Genomic DNA, 19,487 nt, shown 5'->3' with positions numbered 1-19,487 from the left:
TTGGCTTCTTTAAGAATCAAGAAAGAAAAATTAAAAAGGATTCTAGTGTTGATCCCTATCCAGGTTTGGTTTAAGCCTATTCAGACCTTCAATTCAAGCAAGCAGGATTCAAGAGAAAATAATTCGACCCTGTGGATATCCATAGAGGCAGGACGCTTGTGTTGCTGATTCAGAACCTACTCAACCCCAGATCCAGGGATTGAATTGGATTCAGCCCCTATTACAGGTTTGAAGCAAAGGAAAAACGATTCAGATATGTGAATTGATCACAGGCTTTTCTTTATTCATGCTAAAATCAGTTTATGTTAATTTCAGCATATGAACTAGATCCATAGATACTTTTATATGATGAATGCATGTTTAGATTAAAATTATTTTAATCTGATTTTTCACCGCATTTTGAATTTAGAAAAAATTTTGAAATCTTCGTGCAACAGCACCTGTAGAAATTCCAACACAGTGATCACTTCAAAGTTCAAACCATCAGAGTACATCCAATATCAAGATTTACCATAGGAGGTCTTGACCAAGATAGTGCACACACAGAGAGAGAGAGAGAGAGAGGATCAGCAAAGTGTTTCTCTGATGAAAGGTCCCTTGAGCTGACAGCAAATTATTGGAAATCTTTTAAAACATGCCCCATTAGCATGCGCATGCGCATAAAGGAGCAACCAACCCCCTTCAACATATCTCATAACGTGCTCTACGCTGTTGAAAGCTAGATACACATGAGGTGTGTGATGCATAGCTAAAACACAAGCTAGTCACTATCTGAATGTGAATGACTAAATAAATACCAGCTAACAGACTGAACCCCACCAATAACTAAGATTGCTTGGGGTTGGATAATCTATCAAATGCTGGTTAAGTGTGGAGGATATCGGATGTTTAAGGAGAGAGAATCGTTGGTTCCTTATAGTCATTTCTCTTTTCTATGATGCAACTCCTCTTCCCCCTTACGTACCCCCTTGCCTTCATGGAAATTGGCTTCGCTGCGCCCTGAATATCACAAAGCTGCATGAGAAGATTCACCCATTTTAGTGAGAGGGAGGCAGTGAATCACCTAGGCTACAGATTTTCAAGTTTAGTCTTACACTAAAAAATGTATATAGGAAGAACCTACAAAGGAAAAATTACTGTTAATCTTACCGTGATCATGTAAGATTATATGGTAGAGACCAACAGGCCTAAAGTTGATTCATAAACTAAGGCTCTGTTTGATTGTTGAGAACATGAAGAAAAGTAATCAGCATAACAAAAGAAAGAGGGAGGGGGTGCAAAGAAATGAAAACAATAATTTTCTCTTGTTTGCTTAAGGTAAGAAAAAGGCAAAAAACAAATTTGCTAGAATCGGGTGGTCATCTTGATCCATAGATAATATTATCCTCTCTAAAAATCAGTAATTATAATAGAGGAAAAGCTTTTGGCTTCCTGATGAAAAGTTCAACCTTTTGCTTCCTCTTTATTTTTCTCCCTATTAGTTTTCCTCTCATTGCCAAACAGTGAAAAGGAAGATTCCACTCTGAGAGAATTTCTCTCTCAATTTCATAGCAACCAAACGGAGAAAAGTCCTCCCAGGAATCAGGTAGCTTCGGATATCACAACTCAAATGCTGTCAGTGCCCAGTGGTATATGCAGCCATGGTGACATCTTCAGGAAAATGACTCGGGAAATGAAAACAATTACTAATCTCAATCTTTTCTGCTATTTGTAATTGCAATCAAGTGAGAAAAGTAATGATGCACAGAAATTTATTTGATCAGCCTAACAAGTAATATAGGTCAATGCATATATATTCAATGTCATGATTTGACCATTTTGCAAAGTACATCTTACTTGGGCAGATGGATGACTCATTTTATCCAACAACTCTTCCAGAAGCTTATCATGGTATCGAACCTCTGCAATAGGCATTCTAGGCGGACAGATTTCAACAAGTGCAACTGAAAGGAAAGAATACCTCCTGGCCACCACATTGCTCGCCATGGTTTGAGGCAAAGGTCTTGCCAAGCAGTCTAAGATTCTTTGCCTCAGAAGAGGAATTTGCATGCCATATTTTCCTTTTCCTGTAACTGCATATCGTATGCAAGCTGCCCATTCAGGAATTGACTCCACTGATGGTGTCACCATGATCTTCTGCAGCTCAAGCATCATCCAATTGTCCCAGGCTTCCAGTAGGCCATTTATATCAGAATGAAGCATGCCAGCCATGACTTCAGCAGCCACACATTGCTTTGATCTCTCTTTCGCACTACAAAATTCTTTGAGTATGTCCTGTAGAGCATCTAGAACTGGTGTTCCACATTCCTGTACGAGACGTTTAAAAATCCTTGCAAAGTTAGAGTAAAAGGTGTTTCTTCCCACTAGAGATATCCTACTAGAGGTACGTGGCCATGATGCTAAGAAGTCAAAATAGAAAAACGTAATTTCTTTATCAGCTGGGCTCTGAAAGGATGACGCTCCTCGATAGCGTTTAGAAGCTGAACTCTCACCATCAGCAATTATGTGGACATGGGAGAGACTGTTTAGAGTCTCATTGAAGAATCCCTCCTCCCTTAATATCTGATTCAGAATTCCTCCAACAGATGACTCTTTATTTTCTTTGAGATAATCATAGCAAAGTTGCTGTTCCTGACTGGAGATTTTATGTGGTGCTCCCTCTAATAGAGTGTTCAGAGCAGAGATTGCAAGTATTCTCGACTGAGGAAGTTGACTTTTCAAATTTCTTAAAAAATGTCCTGATGTGAAATAAATATTCCACCAGAATTAGAGATAAAGAAGTGCAGTAAAGAAATAGGTGGAAATCATTTAGCAGGCAGCATAAGCCTCTGCTCATATATAATCACCAAAGCATAATCATAATGTCAGATAGTAATCAATCAACTTCCAGGCATACAGACCTGCAGTTTCCCCAAGAATCTTGGCGGATAATGGTGAATCACTTCTAGAAGCCAAAGTTAACAAAAGTAGTACTCTGTTAGCCATCAAATTATACCTGGGAGAAAAAAAAAGAGAACATTTGTGCCAGATCCTGGTATTCAAGACATAAAGAAATCCACATGCATTTATTGCTAGAGAAAAAGCAAAAAATATGAACCACATATGAGTAATAGGCAATACTTGGATATACATAGTTTTCCAAAGTAATTAACCAAATGCAATGCATTTATGCTTCTGCATGCAAAAATTCATGAAAAATAGATCTTGTCAGCACCTCCAGTGCAGGCCAGTTGTGTTGAAGCTCAAGGAACTTATCTGAGAATGCAAATCTACAAATTCTGGCCTGTCCAGCTGGCCATCTGAAGTCTCGAAAAAACTCCTTGATATACCAGAAAAGTGGATGTTGTATGTAACAAACAGCTGTTGAGACACCATGATGTAAACAAATTTTAAAGATAAAATCAACATATAACCTAAATCAAGCTTATTTCATTATGATGATATACCTCAGTAATAGCTTTCTGAGCTTTCAGTGATTCATGATGAGAGCTTCAACAATGACATAATAAAAGTTAGACCAGAGCTTCAGACAGCAAGTTTACAGAATCATGATTTCAGTTGGAGAAAAATAAGCAAAATCAGATCAACTAGCAAAATAAAGAGTAAAGATTACCTTGCTAAAAGACCCATGACAAATGAAGAGAATGAAACTGCATCCTGTTTATAGCAGAAAGCAAAAAAGCCGTTAGTGAAGACATATATACATGCACAACATCCACATGCTTTTTTTGTGCATGCATGTGTAGGCATGCATACACAAACACACGTATACTGTGGTTCAGGGATGAGTGAGAGAGAGAGAGAGAGAGAGAGAGAGAGAGAGAGAGAATGAAACAAACAATTGAATGCTAGTGGGTTACTGTTGTAACATGACGGAGAACAGTTTGTGTTGCAAGTATCGTGCAAGAGCCTAGGATTGCATGCTCTTGTGTTTTGGGATCATGCAAGTTCCCAGTTAGGGTGAGAACACACTTAGAAATCAATACCGGCCACCGTTTGAGCAACTTTGAAAGAGATCTTCCAGCAAGCCTAAACATTTGCGAGGAAAAAAAATCAATGAGATATATTGAACCTATAAGCAGAAATATTAAAGAGGAAAAAACACTAGCACTCCCTGTAATTCTTTTAATAAGGAAAAATGCTATCCCATTCAACAATGCAAGCGCATAGATACAATAGGCACTCTATCATAAAATTTCATTAGCAAATCTCTCACAGTAATTTTGAAAAATAATAACAACAAAAAAAGATTGCCACTGGAAAACAATAAAACTATAAAACTATGCCTTTAAACCTTCAAAAAGCTCTCTTTGTTTATAAAAAGAGCTATTACATAGAAAAAGAAAATCAGAGGCACTTATTATCATCCAATCAATGCTTAAGTCACCAAGCAAATCAAATAACAACCATCAAAAGAAATGCCTTATCTTCCATCAGTAACGGTGAACATTCTGTGCAGTGAAATCACTAGAAAAGTACAAGTTAGACATACAATATTTTCTTTTCCATATTAAAAAATAAATGTGTTGGAAACTCAAATTGAAAAACTATAAGATCGGATCATTAAATTTGACTAACTTATAAGAAACAAAGATATAATCTCCTATTGAACTTACAAGCGAACCGTTTCATAGTTGTGCAGAGAGAGATCTAGAAGATCCTCCATAAGAACAGTCACATGCTCTGAAGGAGAGATGTTGCTATCTGTACGAAATTGATGATATGACGATTGTGAAGATCTCCATGTATTATGCACGTATGCCTTGTCAATGAGTGCCCATCTGGGCCTGGAAACACGAAGCATAACTAGCCCCTTAGAACATAAAAATAACCATAAATTTAATGCTCTAGTCAAATGATACCACCACTTATTTACAAAAGGAGTTCTCACCTTTTCTTTCCTTGGGCATGAGGAAAAACAATAAAATTGCATGGAGGCTCAATTAAAGCAGCAGATTCCAACTTCCATGCCTGAATATGATTCGACCATTCTTCATATTCCAAGCTTCCTATACATATATTATGCAAAGAATAAGAGTAAAAAGGTCGTGAAGTCAAAAACACTAATGAACAACGTGCAGGACTCCATAATGTACTTCATTTGGTTGCAGTGATCGTACCAAAATTTGCTAAAGCATCCATAACATGAATGGTAAGTATTAGAAGTATGCTATCATCGGTTCTTTCTTTCAGTAAATATCTGTCAAACATGTAGGAGCAAATGAGCTTCAGCAAGAGAAGAGACAAGACCAAGAAATACTATTAGGAATCAAGCATTACTTGCAAGCTACATGTATATGCTGAGCAGCTCTTTCCCTCATTTCGGAACTACCAACAGACAAGCCAACTGCTCCCGCAATTAAAAAGTTACCATGATTGATATCTTCAGTGCCTATGTTCCTATATGATGGACGCATATCCGGCAAGCATGACATCATGCCTCGCAATGAAGAGTAAATGCGCAAAAACGTCACCTTCAAGTGTTCCTTCTCATTGCCTATGCAAACAATTGCATCAATGATTATAGCAACACTTGTAATTCAAATTCACACACAATTGATCACCAGAAATTAAAACTTTTCTGATAGGAATGAACCTGAGCAGTAGACCAACGCAAGAACTCTAAATGAATTGTCACAAAAATTAAAATGGCACAGAATTGAACATTCTAATGCACTAAAATATTAGATAAGCAATCTTAGACAAGAATTCTCCAACAAAATTTTGTGATGGCCTTTTCTTCTCAAGAACTTAGCCTTGGATGGCAATCAATGATAAATTCCAAAAGATCTTCATACATAAATGGGATAAATCCTGGTTTCTAAGGTAACTCAATACCTTGAAAGGGAAAAAAAGAATAATTCCTTGAAACACCTAATGCATTACATACCACAAGATAATAGTTTGCCGGTATCTACCATTTAGTGGGATACATGGCTTGGGTTCTTTACTTCTTTCATCAATTCAACAACTGTAGACAGGAACCCTTTAAAAGAAGGAACATATGTTTGAGGTTTTACATCCTGTTGGGAGGGGAAGCGTCTTGGATGGGACCATCCCATCTCATTCCTATGAGAAAACGGAACTAGGATGAGCTTGGGACTCCGAAACCCATCCACACAGGGAGAAAAGAAGAAAGAGAAAAGAAAGAAAGGAAGAAAAGATGAAGAAAAGGAAAAAAATGAAAGGAAAGAAGAAGCAAAATGGAAAAAAGAAAGGAAAGAAGAAGAATAAAAAATAAAAATGAAAGGGAAGAAAGGAAGGCAGAGGAAAAGAAAAAAAAGAAGAAAGAAAGAAGAAAAAGAACCAAGAAAGAAAGAAAGGAAAGAAGTGGAAAAAGACGGAAGATGTCCACCAAGATGCATGATTGGGACCGCTGTCAGGACGGGACAAGACAGCGAGGTGTCCCATTCTATGGAGAAATCGAGACACCTTCATCCTGCAGGATTTAAAACCTTGCATATTGTTAGAATTAGCCTCACCATATTTGGTATGTGTCCAAGTATATTGTATCTAGTAATGTGTCTAAGTACATTGCATCTAGTAGCCTCATCATATTTAGTATGTGTCCAAGTACATTATATCTAGTAATGTGTCCAAGTACATAGTATCCAATAGCCTATAAAAGCCCTTTGAGAGCTGAAAGAAATAAGAAAAATATATTCTTTTCCTTCAACACGGTATCAGAGCAAAACCCTAGCCATCTTCCTCTCCTTCCCGCAGCCTTCGGATTTGCTCTATTGTTTTGGCCCGATCATGGTGTAGATTCCCTAGTCCTCTTATCTATGCTATAATCAGGACTCCTCTTCCTTGTGTGCTGCCATTGTTATCCTCGGATCTATATGGCGCCATCTTCAGAAGTCCCGAAGTCCATTCCTTTAGGTACCACAATCAAGTTGAATTGTGCTAATTATGTCCTCTAGGCTCAGGCCTTCCACTTCTTTGTTGGTTCTCAACACAAGTTGAAACATCTCACTGACGCCCCTCCTGATGCCTCCTCTTCCTCCAAGTCTTATGATGGTGAGACAGTAACTAAAACTGTGGATAAGTGGCAAAACGATGACTACGCAGTTATCACTTGGCTTTTGAATAGTTGTGAATCCTCGATAAGTGCCAATATTATGTTTCTATCTACTGCAAAAGATGTGGGATACTCTCAAGAAGATATATGGCATGAGAAGAATATTAGCCGTGTTTATGCCCTATATGAGTAGATCTTTAATCTTCGTCAAGATGGGCGCTCTGTCAATAACTACTTTGCTGCACTTAAAGGCAAGTGGGATGAACTGACTGTTTATCATCCCATTACTACTGATGCGACAGTCTTGAAGCAATAACGTGAGAAATTCCTTGTAGCCAACTTTCTCTTTGGATTGGATGATAATCTCAATCATGTTTGGTAGTCTCTCTTGTCTGACTTTGCTGCCCCATCATTGACTAGTGCCCTTGCTCGTGTGCTCCGAGTTTCTACTACCATGGCTGCTTCTGAATTTTCTTCTACACCTGTTGATCAGTCTGCTCATGCTACTTCTGGAGGATGTGGCCGGGGTCGTGGTCACAATTTTCCTTTGTGTATTCACTGCAGTCGCACTAACCATCCTTCTGAGCGGTCTTGGCAGAAGTTTGGTAAACCAGAGACTGCTAAACCGACTGTTGTTAATCCAACTAGTGCTGTCCTTATTTCTGAGACCATGAGCGATGTTATTACACTAAGGCGAAGTATGATAGATTATTGCAGTCACGTGCCTCTTCACTCCTTGCATCTCCATCTTCTGGATCTGTGTCAGCTATTACCCATGGTAAGTCCTGGCTTCTAGACTCTGGTGCCTCCACCCATATGATAGGTAACTGATCTCTATTTTTCACTTTGTCTCTTTCTTCTACTCATCCTCCTGTATCTATTGCTGATGGCTCCTTTTCTCATATTCTAGGAGAGGGGTCAGTGGTTGCCTCCTCTTCTTTATCTCTTGACAGAGTTCTCTATGTTCCTAAGTTTTCTATTAGTCTTCTATCCATAAGCCACCTCACCCGCTCTTTGGACCGTTCAATTACTTTTTTCCTTCCTACTGTGTCTTTCAGGATCTCCAAACTGGAAAGCAGATTGGTGGCGGACATGAGTTGCGGGGTCTCTACTATCTAATGCAGAACCTGCTACCACTGTTGCTGCTTCTCCTGCTGCTCCTCAGGATTTGGATCTCTCTTTGGCATTGCAGACTCGACCATCCTGGTATCTCGTCGTTGAGTAAATTTATGTCTGGTCCTTCTACTTTGTCCTCTTTGCCATGTACTGCTTGTGAGTTTGGCAAGCACCATCATGTGTTTTTTTCTTCTAGCATCAATAGTCGAAGTAATACTCCTTTTGAGATTATTCATTCGAACATCTAGGGTCCAAATCCTGTGTCATCCCGTTTTGAGTTTCATTACTTTGTTACCTTCATTGATGATTGTTCTCGGGTCACTTGGGTATATCTTCTTCGGAGTCGATCTGATGTCTTTAGTATATTCAAAGAATTCCATATGGAAATAAAGACTCAATTTTCTATGTCCATTAAGACTCTTTGCACGGATAATGCCTTAGAATTTGCAAGCTCTTTGTTTAAAAAATTTTGTGTTTCTAATGGAATTATTCATCAGACATCCTATGTATATACTTCTCAGCAGAATGGGATTGCTGAACATAAGCATCGTGCCCTCCTGAATATGGCCCGTACCTTGATGTTTCAGATGCATGTGCCTAAAAAATATTGGAGAGATGCTATTCTTACTGCTTGCTATCTTGTTAATCGTCTTCCATCTTCTGTTCTTATTGGTCAGACATCCTCCTCTTGTCTTTATCTGAACAAGTCTTTGTTTCCACTAAGTCTTCGAGTGTTTGGCTGTATCTACTTCATTCACTTGCTCGGCTCTGGAATTGACAAACTATCCCCTCGGTCTATTAAGTGTGTTTTCTTGGGTTACTCCCGCACACAAAAGGGGTATAGGTGTTATGATCCAGTTGCCCGGCATCACTTTGTTTCTGCTGTTGTTATTTTCTTTGAGTCTGTCTCATTTTTTTCTCCTTCCAAGGCTCCATTGGTACCCTCGTCTAGACCTCCTCTACCTACACCAGCTCCATCACTACAAGTAATCCCTTCCTCGGATCCTGAGCAGCCCTCAAAGACACTGCTAACAGCTCTTCCTGTTTTGCAGGTTTATCGATGCCGTCAGAAACCTACAACTCATGTTTGGTCCAATCTGCCTTCTCTGGCTTCGCATCCGGATCCTGAGGTATCTGATCTTGATCTTCCTATTGCTCTACGCAAGTGCAAACGTATATGTACCATGCACTTTATTGCTAATTATATCTCCCTAGACCATTTCAGCCCCACTTTTTGGTATTTTGTCTTGTCTATATCCTCAGTGTCTATTCCCAGGATTTATTTGGAAGCACTGTCCGATCCAGCTTGGAAAGCCGCTATGGATGAAGAGATGAATGCTCTTACCAGTCATGATACTTAGGAGCTTATGCCCCCTCCTGTGGGTGTTTAACCTGTTGCGTGCAAATGGGTGTTTACCATCAAACACCTATCGAATGGGTCTATTGACAGATATAAGGCTCGCTTGGTTGCCAAGGAATTTACTCAAACTTAAGAAATTGATTATTATGAGACTTTTTCTCCTGTAGCTCGGATGAATTCTGTTCGGATTGTATTCTCTGTTGCTGTTAATCGAGATTGTCCTATTTTTCGCATGGATGTTAACAATGCATTTCTTTATGGTGATCTTCTTGAGGATGTCTATATGAAGCAACCACCTGGGTATGTTGCTCGGGAAGAATCGGCTATGCAAGCTCAAGGTCATCTATCAGAGCCCTCGTGCTTAGTTTGACAAATTCACAAAGGTTGTTGCCAGTGTAGGGCTCCGATGCTCACAGCTTGATCACTCGATCTTTGTCTGAAAAAGTTCACAAGGAATTATTGTACTTGTAGTTTATGTGGATAATATCCTCCTCACCGGTGATGATACTAAGGGCATAGCTGAAGTCAAACAACATATTCAATCTCATTTTATTATCAAGAATCTTGGCAAGCCAAGGTACTTCTTAGGTCTTAAGATTGCTTACTGTGCTGATGGGGTTAGTTTTTCTCAGAGAAAGTATGCACATGACTTGTTAGTAGAAATCGAACTTTTTGGCTGTAAGCCTGTTAGCACTCCCATGGTTACCAGTCACAACCCCTCTTAAAATGATGAGGATTTTTCAGATCTAGCTCAATACCGTCGACTGGTTGAAAAATTGATATACCTCACCATTACACGACTAGATATTTCTTTTGCAGTTGGACTAGTTAGCTAGTACATGCACAAGCCAAAAAGCAGACATTGGAAGACAGCTGATGAATACTTAATTTAAGTCACTAGAGGCACTAAATATTGTAATAATTAATGTTATTTTATTGAAATTTGATGCTATCTAGTCTATTTTGCAGGTAATTGGGAGTTTGAGTTTATATGACTCAAATTAGACTCAAATTGGATCAGACTTGAGTGAATCAGGCAACCAGCTCCCATTCCAGTGTGAACACGACTTAAAGATCAACGGAGGAGAATCAATATGAAGATCCAAGGGTCCTTATTTACGCTCCCACCTTTCTTTTCATGAAACCCTAGCATCCCTACTCTATAAATAGCACCCCTAGCCCTCCTTGCTCAGGACATCAGCCCCCTTGTGGGGATCATCTCCTCCTCTCCTCCATTAAAGCTCTTCCCTTTCTCTCTTCCTATCAAGCCAACCCTAAGTTTCTCTCCGAGCTGTTGCCCCCATCTCTCCTTTCTTTTCCATAAGTCTAGGGGAGGTACTAACCCTAGCACGCCTTCCAACAAACCTAGGAGAGATCCTAATGCCGCTATCCTTTCTTTCGCATATTTCCATACTCCGTCTACCTTTCTTCCTTGGAGTTCCTGTACCAAGCCTTCCAGCCATCCTGTCGCTGTCTGCACAGAGGAAGACGAAGGATTCAAGGAGACACATCCACCATCGAACGCAGCAAGAAGATCAATTTGGTTCAGTTGTCTTGTATCGCAGTTTTATTTCTTTTTCTTTAAGTATGCTTCTTTATTTGATTAATGAAAAGTAATTTTATTACAATTTTCATATTTCTTTCTTAGTTTCTTACAATCTACTATTATTTTCTTTTGCGTTTTCGAAACAATCAACTAAAATCCCTGCGGATACGATCTCGACTCACTCTATCTACATAGTAGTGAGTAGGGTTAATTTTGGTGTGCTACGACACGCATCAAATTTTGGCGCTGTTGTCGGAGATCTTGACGCGATTGTTTTGAAAAAAAAAATCAAAAAAAAATCTCCAAAAATAATAAAAAAAATTTACTACTTTCTAGATTTTTATTTCTTACTTGAGATTGCTTAACTGCCTCATATGCTTTATTGCTTTATACTTCTAATTGATTATTTCCTTCTCTTGCACTCTTGCTTTTCGTACTTTACTTTGCTAATTAGTAATTTGCCTTTTATTATTGGTTAATTTACTTTAATTACTTAATTACCTTATATTTATTTTTTAAAATTTTTGCCTCATATTGCTTTTCGTATATGGTAGATTTACTATTTTATATCTAGATTTCTTTATTTGCACGCATAGAAAAATTTTCTACTTTCTATAGCCTAATGATCTACTACTTTCTATAGGTTAGAATAATTTACTGCTTTATATAATTAGTGATTTCCTGCTTCCTAAGTGGATTAGATTCTTTACTTTTTATTTAGATTACGTAGTTACCTTTTATTCTTAACTGTGAGATTACTTTATTTGCATAGTGAATAGTTACCTTATTTATTATTGCCCATTATTCCTAGTGATTTACTGCTTTCCATAGCTTAAAATAATTTATTGTCCTAAAAGTAGATTTAATTTGTTGCTTTATTTGTAGGCTACCTACTTACCTTTTAATCTTAGCATTATTTCTTTCTATTTAATTAGATTTACTAGATCTTCTCATACCTAATTAACCTAATTTAAAACTTACCTCTTATTCCTTCTTGCTTAAAGATAACATAATATAAAAAGAATACAAAGACACCACATAACACTTGACTAATATAAATAAACCAATTAAATCTTAAAAGCTACTTAACATATTTGGACACTTTTTCTTTTTGCATTGCATATTTCCATAAAAAATCTTAAAGGCAAAACCCTAATCAACATAAGGTAGAGATTTCATCACCCTTCCTTGGCCCACAAACTACCATCTTGCAATTGCATTGACCTAAACCTCTAATTTAAAATCAATTAGACGTTGACCCCTAAGGATCCTTGAGCTCAGTAGGATAAGAAACCCTAAAAGTTGGACCGGGTTCAAGTTAGTCAGTTTAACTGGTGTCTAGAAAAGTGGTTTAGAGATTACATCCCCAAGAAAGGTGGTTCATTAATTGATTCCGTTCGCTTACCTGACCAACGCAGTTGGTGTCTAAAGAAAGCAACGGGGAGACCCCACCAATCTTACACTTACCTGGCCAATTGAGTGGCTAGCCTTTTACTTGGAGTGCTCAAAGGTGACCTTGGCAGTTAGGAGCTGTCTAGATCTAGATTAACCCTAAGATAGAGTTAATTTGATTGCATCACTTATCTGAAAAATAAAAAAATAAAAATAATTAAAAATAATCTTCGTATCTATTGTCTCTAGGTTTAGGACTCTCTTAGGGTTCTCATCTTTAGAACTTCTTCCTTTCTTCCTCTTCTCTTCTTCATCTTCTCTCCTTCTTCCTTAAAAAAAAAAAAAAGAAGAGTATTGTTCTAATCTAGACATAGATCTCTTGAAATCAATCAAGAATAATCCGATAAATTAGATCTGTGCTAGAAATATGGATTTCTACAATAGAGATGATAAGTTGTCTTATAAATTAAATTGCCTACCAGCTATTAGACACTCTCTCTCTACATCTTTTCTTCCTCACAACAAGTTGAATGCCCAACTGTGCATCAATTTTTTGAGTTTAGGTACGAGCAAGTTTATCAAGATCAAACCCAAATAGCCTACGAACCAGGAAATAACCTATTCTTTAACGATAACAATCCAGGTTGGGGGGTTCAACCAAATTTTTCGTAGAACTCACACTCAGTGGGTACCCTGGCAATACAAGGATCTACGTTTGTAGAAGCATCTTATTACAACTTACCCTATTCACAATATCAACTTTCTCCAACTATCTATAGCCTATCATTTGAAGAGAAGGTTCTGCAAGCACTAGATAGGATTGAAAGCACCAATCAGCTCCTTCACTCCTTTATGCAATCCTTAGCCGAAATAGAAATTCAAATCGATCAATCAGTAATTACAATCAGTAGGGAGGAAGAAGAGCTGCTTAGTCAGTCTGAGAGTGATCCTGAGAGAATACTTGACTAAGAATTTTAATATCCCTGTAATTTTTTCTGAACAATCGATTATAACTCTCCAAAATGAAATGGTCCTAAAACAATCCTGCACAACCAAAACGATCAATACAAATAATTTGACTAAGAAACATTTAGAGAAAAATTCGAATGGTGGGATAAACCAATTCCATCATTATTCTACTTACCTATCGCCCCCTTTCCAAATGCCCTAGAATCACCCATTTTTTTTATGGGAAGGATAGACAAATTGATGAAATGAAATTAATTGAGACTTTCCAAGGACCACAAATGAATAACATAATAAAAGAAGTTACACCCATAATTATCTCCCAAGATTCTTTAGATCCCTATTTAGCTCACTTCGAGGTGGACGATGATGGATATATCACAAAAACAAATGATCTAGTCGATATGCCCTATCCTAAAACTATCCTATTTTGGATCGAAAAATATGATCCATCACCTAACCTCTCAATAACTTTCTTATTAAAATCACCACCTGCTCTAGAACTGAAGCCACTTTCTGACGCACCTACTGACACCCTTCTAGTGATCCCTAATCAAGAAGCCCAACTTGTAAATATTCTAAAGCACATAAAGAAGCTGTTGGATGGGATATCTCTAAAATGAGGGACAATGATATTAAGATTTTTATGATTGATTTCTCTATTTTGGCACTACTTTCGAGGACTGTCTTCAAAATTTTTCTATGATGTTAAAATGATGTATGGAGACAGATTTAGTGTTAATTTGAAAAAAGTGCCATGCTATAGACTGGGAAGAGATGATGCCAAAACATGCCATATCCGCGATAGAGATCAGAGTAGATCAAGTTATAATTGAAGAAACTCTTAAACTATCAACCCTAATCTCGATTCAACAAACACAATCCCTTTTCAATCATCAGAAAAATTATGAAAATATTGTTAGTCCCTGGAATTGCATGCTTGCCCAGTACATTCTATTGGTTCGGGCTAATCGTCATAAAACACTCTACAGACGTTTTTCTGCTATGATGACGAGGCCTCCTGATTGGCCGTCCTTTTAACTCTTTGAGGGACGTACCCAAGTTAGTTATAGGAGGAACTCCCTCATAACGTTCGGCTGAAGACGTTAAACTTAGCGCTTTTTGGGAGGCAACCCAGCTTATGAAATATTTTTAGTTTTTTTTTTAAGAATCTCGAAAAAAATAATTAGTCAAGTTGAATCTCTATAGTGGAGTGGATAAGTGATGCTAATAGCCAAGTTGGGGGAGAGCCACATTCACACCAGCTGAAATAAAAAACACACCACATCCAGCAATGAAGGATCTCTTAACAATGAATGCGCACATTAAACTCAAGTGGTATCCTTCCTTGTTATATTTTATTATGATTCTCTTCTTCCATTGGGGACAATAAAAATTAAGTTGGGGGGAGAATAACTAATTTAATTAAGTCCTCGAGTATGGTCAAAAATAATTAGTTTTGTGTATCTGAATTTTTTTCTTGATTTAAAGTTAACTAGGCACCCTAATCAATGAGTGATTAACGGTCTAGATAATTTTAGAGATATTGAGGAAGAAATTATTAAGGACGCCCAATTAATGAGAGAATTTAGATCAGACTAAATTTTGGAGTGATTCTAGAATCTTCTTCCCACCATCTCAATGAAGAATCTGCTTTATGAGGGTATGGGTGAAAAGGTTGAGATGTGCAAAAAAAAAAATTTATTACATAAAAAAAAGATAAAATAAAAAAAAATTTAGCATTTCTCATTAAGTAACCGGACTCCTTCGCCTAAGTAAGCATTGTTGTTCACATCAAAAGGTGAGAATGTGAAGAAACTTCTTGTATAGTCAGTTTTTAACTCGTAGCCTTTTTGACTCGAGTCAGTAAGTCTGAAGGGTGTTTTACACCTAATGTCCTAAAACCAACTGGTTTGAGAGTCATTGGCCTGAAGCTCGCTACGAGAGTCAATTAGAAGTTCGCATCAAGGGGTGTTTTACACCTAATGCACTGACTATACATGTAAATATTTCTACAAAGAAAAAAAAAAGAAAAGAGAAAGAATAAGGAGACTAAATTGTAAGACGACAATAAACCCTGCTCACATCAAGTTAGAGGACTTAAAGAGTATAGTGAAAAGTTGGTGAAAGAAGATCTTTAAAAATTTCTATGGCTAATACTCAACCATTGATTGGATCGAATTGATAATCCAATGAAGTACCTTATTAATGGTCTAGCCGGATATCCACTACAGCTAGAAATGTCTAGGATAACTTTCGATTCAAGGATAATTTGGTGCACAATGCTAATGTATCTATTTTACTCAAGGATGAGTAAAAATTCAAGTTGGGATGTGTGATGAATACTTAATTTAGGTGACTAGAGACACTAAATATTGTAATAATTGATGTTATTTTATTAAAATTTGATGCTATCTAGTCTATTTTGCAGGTAATTGAGAGTTTGGGTTCATATGACTCAAATTAGACTCAAATTGGATCAGACTTGAGTGAACCAAGCAACCAGCTTCCATTCCAGTATGAACACGACTTAAAGATCAACGAAGAAGAATCAATATGAAGATCCAAGGGTCCTTATTCATGCTCCCACCTCTCTTTTCATGAAACCCTAGCCTCCCTACTCTATAAATAGCACCCCTAGCCCTCCTTTCTCAAGACATCAGCCCCCTTGTGGGGATCATCTCCTTCTCTCCTCCATTAAAGCTCTTTCCTTTCTCTCTTCCTATCAAGCCAACCCTAAGTTTCTCTCTGAGCTGTTGCCCCCATCTCTCCTTTCTTCTCCATTAGTCTAGGGGAGGTACTAACCCTAGCACGCCTTCCAACAAATTTGGAAGAGATCTTAATCCTAATGCCGCTATCCTTTCTTTCCTATATTTCAATACTCCGTCTACCTTTCTTCCTTGGAGTTTCTGTACCAAGCCTTCCAGCCATCCTGTCGCTGTCTGCACGGAGGAAGACGAAGGATTCAAAGAGACACATCCACCATCGGATGCAACAAGATCAACTTGGTTCAGTTGTCTTGTATCGCAGTTTTATTTCTTTTTCTTTATGTATGCTTCTTTATTTGATTAATAAAAAGTAATTTTATTGCAATTTCCATGTTTCTTTCTTAGTTTCTTACAATCTATTATTCTTTTCTTTTGAATTTTCGAAACAATCAACTAAGATCCCTGCGGATATGATCCCGACTCACCCTATCTACATAGTAGTGAGTAGGGTTAATTTTGATGTGCTACGACACGCATCAACAGCCCTCAAAATTCTTCATTATATAAAAGACTCTCCAGGAAAATGACTACTTTTCAAGAAATCTGGACATCTTGACATCGAGGCTTACTCTAATGCAGATTATGCAGGATCTATGGATGATCGACGCTCGACCTCTGACTATTGTACTTATATTGGAGGAAACTTAGTCATATGGAGAAGCAAGAAGCAAATATGGTGGCCAGATCTAGTGCAAAGGCAGAGTACAGAGCAATGGCCCATACTACCTGTGAAATGATGTGGCTTAAGTCCTTTATGGAGGATTTGGGGGTTGTCTATACAAAGCCTATGGTTATGCATTGTGACAATCAAGCAGCAATTTATATTATTAGTAATCTAGTCTTTTATGAGCGGACTAAGTATATAGAGGTGGACCGCCATTTATTCGAGAAGCTGTTTTGAATGGCAAGATTATGACACCCTTTACGAGTTCAGCAGATCAACTCACAGACATCTTCACCAAAGCTCTCAACTCTACTAGGTTTTCTACTATATGTTCCAAGCTGGGCTTAGTTGATGTATATGCTCCAGCTTGAGAGAGAGTATTAGAATTAACCTCACCATATTTGGTATGTGTCCAAGTATATTGTATGTAGTAATGTGTCCAAGTACATTGTATCTAGTAGCCTCACCATATTTAGTATGTGTCCAAGTACATTGTATCTAGTAATTTGTCTAAGTACATTGTATCTAGTAGCCTCACCATATTTAGTATGTGTCCAAGTTCATTGTATCTAGCAATGTGTCCAAGTATATTGTATCCAATAGCCTATAAAGGCCCTTTGAGAGGCTGAAAGAAATATGAAAAATATATTCTCTTTCTTCAACACATATGTTATACTTACGTGCCTCATAATGCATCTTAGTCTGACATATTCTGAGCAGATCATCCAAAGCGGATTGAAAATGAAGATCTAAAAGCTCATTTGCAAAAGAGAGTTCATCTTGACTAGGAATGTGCCACTCGGGGAGATAATTGCTCTCCTTTTTTATCCCATTCCCATAATCTTTCGAGCAAACCCAGTCTTCCAAAACAGAAGAAACTTGCTGACAAGAGAAAGGCCTACACAATCAGGATTATACATCAGTGTATGTAAAACATTGACCAGAAACTGTTTAGCTTGCACAAATATATGATGTCTAATGACAGGAAATGATGATTTTCTGCATACTTGTACTGGTTGATGGGGTAAAAGAGGACCAGGCTTCCAAGGAGAGAGCGAAGGACATGATCACCAGCTCCATTGACCTATCATTTGGAAACTACCTCAGCATTACAAGAATTAAAAGGAATTTTAAAAAAATAAAAAAAAACATAAATAGAGCATCAAAAAATTAACTCAGTACTTGTAGTCATTAAAAAATGATGCAGCATAAAATTAGCTTAAAACCTTCCATGACAAGGCCCGAAATGCTGATGCAATTGCATCTTTCAGTTCATCCCTGTAATGAAGCAACACAGGACCCCCATAACTGATGGCTATTGCCAAAACTTTTAGATGGTACTCAACTGCTGTTTCCAGGGCTGGTGAAAGTGTAGCCTGCAACTAAATGAAGTTCACAACAGAACATTAAGCAATAAATAGGACATTATAACTATTTGGTATAAAACAAACCTTGGTAGAAGATGATGCACCAGAAGATCCTCCACCAAAAGCTGTAGCTGGCATTTCTCTTAATGAGGTGGTTATACCTATTAGGATTGGTTTAATAAGGTGGATTGCTGCCTCTTCTGGATTAGAATGAACACAGGCACAACAAAGAAGTCCAACCTCTACAGTAGCCCCAGGAAGGATATTTGTGTGGACGAACTTTGAAATCTTCTTTAGTGACTGAAAAGTTTTAAAAGGAGAAAAGGGAGTTATAATTACCATGATCTGAAACAGAAAAGAAAATGATAGCAACTAAACAGCTTGACAAGAATAACAAAAACCAAAACCTGATTAAATAAAGGTGCAGACAATTTCCCAAGCAGGATTTCCAGCATGCAGAAATAGAATGAACTGCCCTTAACAAGAAACGTTCCTGATCTTAATGATGTCTGGATGCCCTCACTCCTGCAGGATCCATAAAACAAAGATGATTTAAACAGTGAGGAATTTTCTGTATGGATGAATGTGGAAGAAGCACTGACATAGAGTAAAGACATCTAATCCATAAATGGAGATACTCACACGACACTACTTGGTTCCAAATGTTGAAGCAGAGTAAATAAGCGACAAAAGAACTCATCTAGCCATTCCGATAAATGGATGGTTTGCAGGAATGCAGGCCCATCATCACTACCACCCACCATAGCTAGCTGAAATTACAAACGAATATAAGATTGAACATATCTATGTATTAAAATGACACATATGCAAAATGTACATTGATACTTACATTGGAAAAAATAGAACCAATTAATTGCATGGTTGCTAAGGTCTTTGGCGGATCATTAGCATCCATACCAAGCAATGCATTCGAAAGAGATACTACTATAAGATCCATGTAAGCATCAGCAGTATCACAGTCATCAGTTTGAGGGGGAGCAGAAAAAGAAGCAAGAAAAAGTGAACGGCCAGCAAATGCCACTGATGTGACAGCAGTTTTCAACTGGTGAGTAGCTGTCATCTTGTTCAGAAACAAAAATATAACTCAGCTGGAATCAAAAGAAAAAGCTCAAAAAGAAGAAAACCCTCAAGAAAATCATTGTTTGTGTTGTCACATCTTGATGTTTATAATAAATTAAGTGGTCAAGTAATAAGTATCTAGAAATGCTAGATTCATCTAGAAGACCACTAAGCTAGTCAGTTCCAGAGCATAAAAGAAGAAATACT

The 19,487-nt window shown here is 37.7% G+C and overlaps 1 protein-coding gene across 8 annotated transcripts in view; it reads right to left on the bottom strand.

The window, feature by feature from the left end:
- The window catches only part of LOC105039012 (proteasome activator subunit 4), a 63,617-nt gene that overhangs the window by 27,957 nt on the left and 16,173 nt on the right, over positions 1-19,487 (bottom strand). For all 8 annotated transcript variants that reach the window (XR_012133905.1, XR_012133906.1, XM_073242574.1 and 5 more), the window contains 17 exons: positions 19,051-19,281; positions 18,843-18,970; positions 18,608-18,725; positions 18,285-18,500; positions 18,060-18,209; positions 17,841-17,917; positions 17,514-17,731; positions 5,281-5,497; positions 5,121-5,200; positions 4,892-5,009; positions 4,617-4,787; positions 3,861-4,029; positions 3,614-3,657; positions 3,447-3,489; positions 3,215-3,360; positions 2,901-2,995; positions 1,837-2,738 (listed from right to left, as the gene is read on the bottom strand). Coding sequence is in view for 6 of the 8 variants with exons in the window: in XM_073242574.1 (XP_073098675.1) it covers positions 1,837-2,738; positions 2,901-2,995; positions 3,215-3,360; positions 3,447-3,489; positions 3,614-3,657; positions 3,861-4,029; positions 4,617-4,787; positions 4,892-5,009; positions 5,121-5,200; positions 5,281-5,497; positions 17,514-17,731; positions 17,841-17,917; positions 18,060-18,209; positions 18,285-18,500; positions 18,608-18,725; positions 18,843-18,970; positions 19,051-19,281 (3,123 nt within the window). In the remaining 2 variants the exon portion in view is untranslated. The remainder of the gene's footprint in view (positions 1-1,836; positions 2,739-2,900; positions 2,996-3,214; positions 3,361-3,446; positions 3,490-3,613; positions 3,658-3,860; positions 4,030-4,616; positions 4,788-4,891; positions 5,010-5,120; positions 5,201-5,280; positions 5,498-17,513; positions 17,732-17,840; positions 17,918-18,059; positions 18,210-18,284; positions 18,501-18,607; positions 18,726-18,842; positions 18,971-19,050; positions 19,282-19,487) is intronic.

The sequence above is a fragment of the Elaeis guineensis genome, chromosome 1 (genome assembly GCF_000442705.2).
Source record: "Elaeis guineensis isolate ETL-2024a chromosome 1, EG11, whole genome shotgun sequence".
NCBI lineage: Eukaryota > Viridiplantae > Streptophyta > Magnoliopsida > Arecales > Arecaceae > Elaeis > Elaeis guineensis.
Note: the sequence above shows the minus strand (reverse complement) of the source record. Positions and strands in the feature narration are given on the sequence as shown.